Source organism: Sinocyclocheilus rhinocerous, unplaced genomic scaffold (assembly GCF_001515625.1).
Source record: "Sinocyclocheilus rhinocerous isolate Xijiao unplaced genomic scaffold, SAMN03320098_v1.1 scaffold311, whole genome shotgun sequence".
Classification (NCBI taxonomy): Eukaryota; Metazoa; Chordata; class Actinopteri; order Cypriniformes; family Cyprinidae; genus Sinocyclocheilus; species Sinocyclocheilus rhinocerous.
The window spans coordinates 54,138-65,218 of NW_015623669.1; the positions used below are offsets into that span (position 1 = coordinate 54,138).

The following is an 11,081-nucleotide window of genomic DNA, read 5'->3' on the forward strand; positions in this document are numbered from 1 at the left end:
CACTTAATATTTAGATTTTAATAAATTGTGAAATGCAACAATAAATGCATTTTGTATTATGCATTTATCCCTACAGGTCACATCCGGATCTCAGATCTGGGGCTGGCCATTAAAGTGCCTGATGGAGAACAGATCCGTGGCCGAGTGGGGACCGTGGGCTACATGGGTAATGATCTTTAATTGCACTGATTTATAAATGTGTAAAATATTGGAGCTGGGAGATATGTTGAATATTCACAATATATTCACAGTGATTCTGTTGGTAATGTAAAATTTAAGCTCTCATTTATAAATAAATCAACATTTTTTTTAATGCATATTTTGGAATTAAATAAACCAATATTAATTATTGATTTACAGTACCATTCAAAAATTTGGGGATTTTTTTTTTAAGAATGCATGCATGCAGTAAGAATGCATTATTGATAAAAAGTGACAAAAGATTTCTATTTCAAAATAACTTGTGCATTAGAGAATTCTTGAAAAAAATGTATCGTTATTCACACAAAAATATGAAGCAGCACAACTGTTTTCAATATTTATAATAAACAGAAATGTTTCTTGAGCAGCAAATCAGCACATTAGAATGATTTCTGAAGGATCATGTGACACTGAAGACTGGAGAAATGATGCTGAAAATTCAGCTTTGATCACAGGAATAATATTACAACATAACTGTTTTTACTGTATTTTTGATCAAATAAATGCAGCCTCGGTGAGAGACTTTTTTTCCAAATACATGGAAAATATTACCACCCCAAACTTTTGAATGCTAGTGTATCTATTGAAATTATGAAAAGGCTGAAAATATTTGTTTTTAGCTGCATCAATCAGTCCTGCTAGATATCTATTCATAGCAATATGAAACATTAAAATGTTGTTTATTGATTGATAAACTCAAACTGTATTGATGGACAGCTCCAGAGGTGATCAATAACGAGCGGTATAGCATGAGTCCAGACTGGTGGGGATTGGGTTGTCTGATCTATGAGATGACCGCCGGCCGATCGCCTTTCCGCGCTCGCAAAGAGCGAGTGAAGAGGGAAGAGGTGGAGAAGAGGGTGCAGGAGGAAGAGGAGGAGTACAGTGACAAGTTTTCAGAAGACACCAAAGGCATCTGCAGGATGGTGAGGACACACACACATATGCTGGTCAACATCCAAGATGACGCAGCAGAGTACAACTAAGAGCTTGTATCTAAAGCTACATTCTCTCTTCAGTCAAATGCGCCATAGAAGCTGATTTAGAGCCCATTGATTGAGCGCACAAAGCTGGTAAAGTTGAGTCCATTCTGAATGTTTGGCTCATTTCACTGGCTGGTAGTGCATGTTTTCTGCTGGGAAAGAAGCTGATAATGAGTTCTCTGAGACCAGCTCAGTTCAGGATTGTTTAATAATCTAAATTTATTGTAAAGGACCTCTGTTGTCTTTTATTAGGGTTGTGTCATGCGACTGGCTTTCACCCCAAGAATGAAAAATCTGTCATTTACTCACCCTCACGTTGCTCCAAACCCATATGACTTTATTTTACAGTATAAGTGAACAGAGACAGACACTGTCAAGAAAAGTTGAGAGACGTATTTCACAAAATGTGTTTTTAGGATTTTGAAAGTTAATGTGTGCTCTTAAGATGTTAAATAAATACGTATATGATGTATATAATATGTAAATGTTAAGAAAAACAACAAATTTACATGTAGTATTTTAGGGGGGAAAGTGTTCATCTTAGTGTCAACATAATAAAAAGTAAATGTTCTAGATAATATTGCAACAATTAGATTTTGTACATGGGTAATATAAAAGCCAATTATTTAATTTTGGAAGCAATTATTTATAATTGTAGTAATTATATTAATATCACACTTTTATGAAAATATTGTTAGAAAGTAATACTTTTATTCAGCAAGGATGCATTAAATTCATCACAAGTGAGAGTAAAAACATTAATAATGTTACTGTTTCACATATTTTGTTGTTTTGAACTTTCTGTCCATCAAAGAATCATGAAACATTATTGTTTCCACAAAAATATTAAGCACAACTGTTTTCAACATTGATAATAAGACATGCTTCTTGAGCAGCATATCAGCATATTAGAATGATTTCTGAAGGATCATGTGACACTGAAGACTGAAGTAATGATGCTGAAAATTCAGCTTTGATCACAGGAATAAATTACATATTAAAATATGTTACAATAGAAAACAGTTATTTTAAATTGTAATAATATTTCACAATATTACTGTTTTTACTGTATTTCTGATCAAATAAATGCAACCTTGGTCAGCAAAAGAGACTTCTTTCAAAAGCGACCCCAAACTTTCGAACGGCAGTGTACCCCTCGCAAGGGGACCGTCATGTTTGGGTTTACTTGGCATTATAAAGCTTTAAAACCTCCGTGCTAACTGACTGTGACCTAATGAAAGTTTTTTTTGTTGAAGAAGAAGAAGCTGAAGCCCAAATTAAATTTGCGAGTTTCAGCAGAGAGCAACATCAGCTTTAGTCTTCACACAAAGCTATCATATGACTTCATAATAGTTAACAAATTATATGGGGTACTTGTTTTGCTCTTCACTGCATACTCAATTTGGTATGGAAAATGTGACGTTCTTATTTTGTATTGAACAGAAGATTTAAAATCAAATAGATATCAGAATGACATGAGGATGAGTGAGCAATGACAGGTCACCATTTAGCTGTTTTGAATTTGAAATTCTTTGTCCTCATGCAAATGGCCTCCGCTTTCGAGCTGATGATGAAAGATTCCAGCCTAACTCGTTCCTGTGTGTGGTTTTGTAATGTCTGGTTTGTGATTGCTGCCCCTAGTTTTAGGATGTTTGCCCCATTTAAATATCTTCATTTGGCACACACGCTCTTTTTCCTAGTGTTTGTCATTGACCAGCTTCGGCTGTGGTGTAATAGGTTACATTCCACTCTTATAAGAATGTACAAACCTGTGTTCCTAACGTCTGGCTGGCTGCTCTCCTCTCTCTGTCCCGCAGCTGTTAGCCAAAGATCCCAAGCAGAGGCTCGGCTGCCAGGCGGACGGAGCTGCTGGAGTTAAAGCCCACCCTTTCTTCAAGAACATAAACTTCAAGAGGCTGGAGGCCGGCATTCTGGAACCTTCCTTTGTGCCTGATGTGAGTTCCTCTTCTTATGTGCCTGAAATAATAGTCAGAAAAAAAACTTTTTTTATTTTTTTTAATGGAACAATCTATTGAAGCTTTAGACACAATATTTTAAAAAATCGATCAAGTTTGTGCATGTGTTTAGCACTGCAATAGTCCAGCCTAGAAATGACAAGGGCCTGGACAAGAAGTTGTGCAGCATGCTCCGTTAGGAAAGGCCTGATCTCTCTGATGTTGTGCGATGCAAACCTGCATGACCGAGCAGTTTTTGCAATGTGGTCTTTGAAAGTCAGCTGGTCATCAAAGATTACACCAAGATTTCTGACTGAACTTGATGGGGTAATTGTTGATAAAGCTAGCTGGATGGTGAAATAATGCTGTAGAGTCAGAGTGGCAGGGAAGACGAGAAGCTCAGTCTTTGCCAGGTTGAGCTGTAGGTGATGTTCTTTCATCCATGCCGAGATCCGTGCAGCTAACGTTGGATCATCCGGTTGAAATGAGAGATAGAGCTGTGTGTCATCAGCATAGCAATGGTAGGAGAAACCATGTACTTGTATGATGGGACCCAGTGATGTAGTGTATATGGAGAAGAGGAGGGGTCCAAGAACTGATCCCTGAGGAACCCCTGTGACCAGTTGATGTGCTTTGGATACCTCCCCTACCTAGGCAACCCTGAAAGACGTACCTGTGAGATAGGATTCAAACCAGTGAAATGCCGTTCTTGTGATGCCCAGTGAAGAGAGGGTGTACAGGAGGATCTGATGATGTGCAGTGTCAAAAGTGGCAGATAGATCCAGCAGAATGAGAACTGATGATTTGGAATCAGCTTTCACAATCCGCAAGGCTTCAGTGACTGACAGTAACACAGTCTCAGTTGAATGGCCACTTCTGAAACCTGACTGATTAACGTCCAGTTGGTTATTCTGTGAAAGAAATAATGATACCTGGTTGAAAACAACTCGTTCAAGTGTTTTTGCTATGAATGGAAGGAGAGAGACAGGTCTGTAACTATCTACAAGTGAAGTGTTTAATGTAGGTTTTTTGAGCGGTGAGGTTACCCGAGGCTGCTTGAATGCGGTGAGAAAAATGCCTGTGAGAAGAGATGTGTTGATGATATGTGTGAGTGCTGGTAAGAGTGTAGGAGAGATTGCTTGGAGAAGGTGTGATGTATGAGGTGCTAAAAAGTATAAACTATCAATCAAATGACAGAAGGCATGTAGTAGATTTTGTACAACAGGCTTTTAAGCAAAGTTTCAATCATGTTGATAATTTAGAAGCCATAGAAATGTGCGTATCAAATATGATACAGTAGGCTTTATAGGGTTAAATTCTATGGAAGCTCATGGAATAAAAAATAAAAAAAGGTAATTGCAAGTTTTTATCTCACAATTGCAAGTTATAAACTCTCAGTAATACTTTTCGTCTCAGAATTGCAGGATATAAATTCAGAATTGCGAGAAAAAGATAACTTGCTGTTATGCCTATTTTTTTATTCCATGGCGAAAATAAACTTCTATAAAATTAGATTATTGCTGTTTTTCATTTTTGTTTCCCGTCTTTGCCAACTTCATAGCCCAGGGCGGTCTACTGTAAAGATGTTCTGGACATTGAGCAGTTCTCCACCGTTAAGGGTGTCAACCTGGACCAAACAGACAATGATTTCTACTCCAAGTTTACCACTGGCAGTGTCTCTATCCCATGGCAAAACGAGGTATGAAGCTGTGCTAAAAACCCAGCTGCTGTCAGCGTAATGAGATATGGCAAATTTTTTTCAGAAACTACAATAATGAATCATTGTTAACATCCCATGTGGCAAACAAGAAAAATTGTAAAAGTTTGCTGACCTCTAGGTGTATAGGTGTGTTAATAGTGTTAATAGCTTTTAATAGTGTATATTAGAATGACTGGAAGGCTGCATTGACCAATCAGCATCCAGAACCGTAATTATTCATTCTTTAAAGATGTTCAAAAATAAGGATGATTTGACCTTTTCATCATCATCTCTCTCTCTCTCTGTTTATCTGTGTCTGTCTGTGTGTCTCTTGCTCTTTTGTGTCTGTTTTTTCTTTCCTTCCTTTTCTATTCTTCTCTGCTGCAGATGATCGAGACGGAGTGCTTCAGTGACCTTAACGTATTCGGGCCTCAGGGAACGCGGCCCCCTGACCTGGATTGGAACCAGCCTCCTGAGCCTCCTCGGCGTAGCCTGCTGGACAGGATCTTTAGGAGACATGTGAGGATCTCCTCCACCTCCACCACAGAAGAACACCCCAGAGAACACAATAGTTAACTACAGACCAGGTCAAACACCCCATCAGGACACACACACTCACGCATGTAGAGTAGAGCAGAACAGCAGCGATCGGGCTGAAGCTTTCTACACAGGGGCCAAAAATAACTCTTTGCCACATGAAAAGTCAAAAGGGGGTTCAGAAGTCTTGAGTCCATTTGCTTGTATTTTGCATTTTTTAAATATTGTTCTATTTTTCTGTCTCTGCAAAAGAGTTCACATAATCAATGAACAGATTTACTTGATTTATTTAATTAGTGACCTTAGAAATAGTGCAGAATTAATCATGTTTCTTCTTCATTGTACATTAAAATGTTTCTTTGTTTTATCGGATTTAAATCTGTATTTTTATTATGGAATCATTTAGCTGTTTTAACTGTAAACAAAAAGTCGTGATTTTTTTTCTTCACTTTTATTTTGGTGGTGTAATGCGAGAAATACACAACAGAAATATTTTTTTAATGTATGCTCACCAAGACTGCATTTATTTGATCAGAAATTCAGAAAAAAAAAGTACAAATATTCTTACAATCTAAAATAACTGTTTTCTATTGTAATATATTTTAAAATGTAATTTATTCCTGTGATGCAAAGCTGATGATCTTTAAAAAAGCATCATATGACCCATTTAATGTTGAAAACAAGCTTCATATTTTTGTGGGAAAATTAGAAAATTTTTTCAGTAGTCTTCAATGAATAGAAAGTTCAAAAGAACATGTATTTGTAACAGAAATCTCTTGTCTTGTTGAAAGTAATAAATGGTAAATATATCTGATTATGTAACGTTGCCCCCAACACGGCTGGCGAGTGTTAAGTTTGGCCCCTGATTGTACATGTCTATATGTGAGAGAGCATTTATACATCGTCACTAACATGATCTATTTCTGCCTGTCATTGTCTATCACCCTTCAGCATCCAGAGGTGACCATCGCTCAAAGCCGGGTCTCGTCTTCCAGCGTCAACTCTGTTGACTCCATGTCAAACTCTGCCCCCTAGTGAACAGACTGCTTGCTGCGGGACTACAGGGAACAAAAGCGAGTGAGCGATAAAGAGAGGAAAGAATGAGAGTGAGGAACTCCTCCTGCCCTTTAAAGACCGGTCGACAGAACGTGAAAGAGCGTTTTCCTTGCCTTGGCCCGCACTATCCATCCACGGCCCGCTGAGAGGACAGGAGACAAAACAAGCTCCCGTTTAAAGACCTTTATTTATCCGTTTTGTGACAGAAAGGAGAACATTTATTCCTTCACCTCACGCTCCCTCAGGATTGCTGGAACAGTAAAGAGCCACTGACAATGACAGAATATTAACTCATATTATTCAGGGGATTTTATCGACAAAGAAAGGCCTCCACAGGGAATGGGAAGGGGGCTTTTTAAATGTTCTTTTGCAAAGGAAAGCTAATATAGTGAACTTAAGAGACTACACACGCACTCACAAACACACACACTCTCTCGTTTCCTCCTCCATCCCTCTCGCAATACCTACCTACCCCTTTTTCTTTCCATCTACACGTAACACCTCCAACCTCAACCTAAAATGTGCATTGCCTTGCAAACTCTCAGGCCAAAGATAGAGCTTATTACAAGAAGACACGTATTTGAGTAGCTGTTGCCATATTTCGCTTCAGAGAGTGACGAAAGGCCTAAAAGTACAAGGAAATAGGAGCTCGGTGAAGCTGTACATTGTTTCCTCTCTATTTAAATTCCAAATTATGTAATATCATTGAAAAACAAACTCACTTTGGCAATTTCAGCCTCTTCCAGTCCACTTAGTTCACCCAAACATGTACATTTGTCATGATTTACTCATCCCCATCTCTGTCCGAACCTGTATTGACTTTCCTTTTTCTGGTGAACATAAAAGAAGATATTTTGCAGAATGTTGGTTTCAATTCCCATTGACTGGACAAAAAAACAAACAATGGAAGTCAATGGGAACCGAAACTGTTTAGTTACCAACATTCTTCAAAATATCTTCTTTTATGTTCAACAGAAGAAAGTGATACAGGATCGGGAACGACATGAGGGTGAGCAAATGATGACAAGAAAAGGTCATTTTTAGGTGGACTGACCAAAGTCCGTTTTCTAAAATCTCATCTGCTCTGTGTGTCAGGCACAACTTGGTCTACAAACATAAGCTAAAGTATCTCTGTATGGTCACTTCCTCTGTGCATAAAGGCCGTTGGCAGTGGTGAAAGGCGGAGCCATCTCAGTAGGCATGGCCTTTGGGTAGGTAGGCCGTCTACCAGCAGATACATAGCCAATCACAGCACAACAAATCAGTCAGTCCTTCTCATCTCATCACATTATTTATAAGTGGCTCATTTAACCGATTTACAGAAAATTGAGGATTGAAAGGTTGATTACTTAAGCTTTCATAGGCAATTTGGCGTTAATTCGAGGAAATTGCTGGACCCTTTAATCTGAGCTACTCAGATTTTGCTGATGTGGAAAACAGTTTAAAAATGTGCTAAATTTGTATTGTTGCAAGCTCCAAGAGGAGACGGTATCAACCACCTAATAATCATAATCACTGCAGGAACGCCACATTTGAGCATTTATACATTTTAGGACAGCAAAACAGCTTTTCTTCCAGATTTGGTGTGTAAATATGCCTTCATTTCATCCGATTTCAACCACTACTAGACTGAAAACTGGCAAAACTTCACTTCAGCATTTACACACGCACACATAATACACCAGACTCATTCACTTTCATACCTCAGTGGCTGTTTTCTCTTATTTATGCAGTTTCCAATCAGATGCCAACTGGTAGAAAAACATTTCATCCATCTTTCCCAACTGTAAATGTAGGCTACTCATTTAAAAAGTGTGCAGGATTTCAGTTGTATAGACATCACGGGAATCCAAAACGTATATCCCGTGCATAGAGAGAATACGTGATAGTTTTGTAGTGTTTCTTAATGAATGGATAGTTTTTCAGTAACCAAGCAGAGCGATTCAAGAAGGAACCGAAAACGAATCTCAACCTCATAATCTTGCATTTACAATACCATTCCAAGGTTTTTATACGCCTCAGCATTCATTAGCGCATCTCAAGACAAATCAAGTGTATTAAAATAGTGACTTGAAGCTATTTCACGAGTACGTATGCTAAGTGCCATGTAATTTCCAATCATTAAGCTGATGTGTGTTTACCAAACGATGCATCAGTTATGCCATTAATTTACCGCGCTAGAAATGTCCTCTGAAGGTTCAAGTGTATAGTGCAGGTTCTAACATTTCAGTCTTCTCATTTGAAACGTGTGTGATAACTGGTTATTGCACTGTATCATGACATGTTACATAAATTGCATTGCACACTGCATGGTCAATCAACTATTCATTGAGCGGGACCAGTGTGTCTGTTGGTTTTGGGGGCTGATCTGTGTGTATAGCTACTAGTGCCATGCTGTTGTTCGCTGTGGTGATTCATGGTCAATTTCAGGTGAAATTCAGAACTGATTCTCCTATTTTTTCAAAACTGTGGCCAATGTTAACAGCTTGTTCGGGAGTACTTTATTTACCATTACAGCGAATAGTCCTCATTTAGCCACTTTGTGTATACAAATTGAGGAAGCTTCTTACAACAGTGGGCAAGTTGCTACAAAACATGATTAACTCTGACAACTGAGTCTCGTGTTACTGATTTTGTGAATTTGAAGCAGGCTTTTCCCCCATGTATGCACAGATTTATATAATAATGCATTATTAATAATACAAGTTCACGAAGAGGGACTGATGTAAACGGATATTATGTTATATCGGCAAGTAAGTGTTGATTTGATCCATGGAAACATAAAGGAAATATTCGCCGCTTTTTTTCAACACTCATAAGTCGACATGAAATTTGAGTCACCCTGTTGAAAAAACCAGCATATGCTGGTTAGGTATGTTTTGACGCTGGGATGCTGGTTTAAGATTGTCCTTTGCTGGTTTATGCTGGTCCTTTGCCAGCACATGACCAGCATAAACCAGCAAAGGACCAGTTTAAACCAGCAAAGGACCAGCATAAACTAGCAAAGGAAAGGACCAGTTTAAACCAGCAAAGGACCAGCTTAAACCAGCATCCCAGCTTCAAAACATACCTAACCAGCATATGCTGGTTTTTTCAACAGGGAGTGAACTAGCATTATTAGTGTTATTCGAACAAAAAAGTTGTAAATTGAAAGCCTGATGGTTTGAACTTTAAACTTATAGGTTTATATTTCTCCATTGTCCCTCTGAAGTAATTTAATATCTGTGAAGTTTAGAAAAATGATGAACCTTTCCTCAGTCTGAGAGTTAATGCTTTGCTTATGTATATTTCCTTTATGTCCTCCATACAACGTGACAAATGAACTTGTGTTGACAGTTATGTAATTGCTGCATAAAAGGGAACTTGCCTTTAAAACAATGACCAAACTAAAAGGGAACTGAAGTGGTATTTATTTGGCAAGTAAAAACTGAAATTTCTCACTAGAGAAGATCAGTTTTTGAGGACACGGCTCCTGTTGGATTCTTTTTTTTTCTTCTTGAAGCAAGTTTTAACTACATTCTGGAAAAAAAATACCCAATGAAGTGCCTCCTTTTTAGTAGTCTAGTCCAGGTTAGTGCCCATGATACGGTTTGCACTTTGTGTGTCACTTCAGTTATTCACATGATGTAAACATGTACACGCACAAACACACGCGCACATGTTTTAAAGAGTGTTGTACTACGCTGATTGCATGTGAAGCCAAACCTGACAGAGTCCTTCTGAATAAAACCTGTGCTGGCCTGAACTTAACTGTGTAGTTCTTTTAGAAATGTGAAACGTGCTTGTATTATGATAGCGTACGTGATTATCATGAAAGGTAAATAAACATAAAACTTTTAATAACAAATGGCAAGGAATACTGACTTATTTTCATTTAAATGGTTTCACTTTATAATAGGGCAACATGTATATGTAACATTAAATATCACATTTTATTAGATTTTAAAGCATGTCAATTATATGTAATTATTTTATTTAAATGTTCTACTCCATTCACACAATAATGTCTTTTTATTTAATTTTGGGGGCTTTTCTCAGATAATAGTGATAAAATGTAAGTAATTTGATTAAATAATTGTTATAAGTTGGTATTCGATTACAGCTCTTGTTTGCACCTGTTCTAGCTTCATTTCAACAATTTATGACTGTAACTTTCACACTTCCAGATTAGAAGGTGGTCTGATAAAGATTAAGGCCTAAAGTATAAATTAATCTCAGGGACATGGGGTTGTGGGTTAAGGTACTTTTACTCATAAAGCCACTTTCCATTGCTTAAATGTTCTTGAACAAGTTGATTTTACGTCAAGCTGAAAACCACAAGTCATTAAACCAATATTTTCATACAACTAGAAAAGTTTCCATTGCCGTTGAGTCCAAGGCTGTCAGACTGGCCTCTTATTGGTGTCACTGATGGAGAATTGATTTGTTGCAGCTTTGATATGGTTTGTGTGGCACAGCTTGCAACAAGATGTGACCTGGATTTGCAGAATGCAGCCTAGCTTACATCTCAGTCAACTAACGTAAGGTTGAACGCTACAATTTGTACATTAAAACTCCACACAAGTGGTTTATTTTTGGAGAAACCACTAATTACCTCTTTTTTTTTTTTCTTTTTTTTTTTTATTTTTCACCAAGTACTGGTGTTATTTT

General features: G+C 37.7%; 1 protein-coding gene across 1 annotated transcript in view; it reads left to right on the plus strand.

Moving 5' to 3' along the window:
• Positions 1 to 7,314, plus strand: part of LOC107725141 (G protein-coupled receptor kinase 5-like) — a 51,049-nt gene extending 43,735 nt beyond the window's left edge. Inside the window, exons 10-15 of the mRNA XM_016534339.1 lie at positions 77 to 166; positions 919 to 1,127; positions 3,002 to 3,139; positions 4,701 to 4,838; positions 5,226 to 5,357; positions 6,327 to 7,314. Coding sequence (XP_016389825.1) covers positions 77 to 166; positions 919 to 1,127; positions 3,002 to 3,139; positions 4,701 to 4,838; positions 5,226 to 5,357; positions 6,327 to 6,410 — 791 coding nt within the window. The 3' untranslated portion in view covers positions 6,411 to 7,314. The remainder of the gene's footprint in view (positions 1 to 76; positions 167 to 918; positions 1,128 to 3,001; positions 3,140 to 4,700; positions 4,839 to 5,225; positions 5,358 to 6,326) is intronic.
• The last annotated feature ends 3,767 nt before the right edge of the window (positions 7,315 to 11,081 follow it).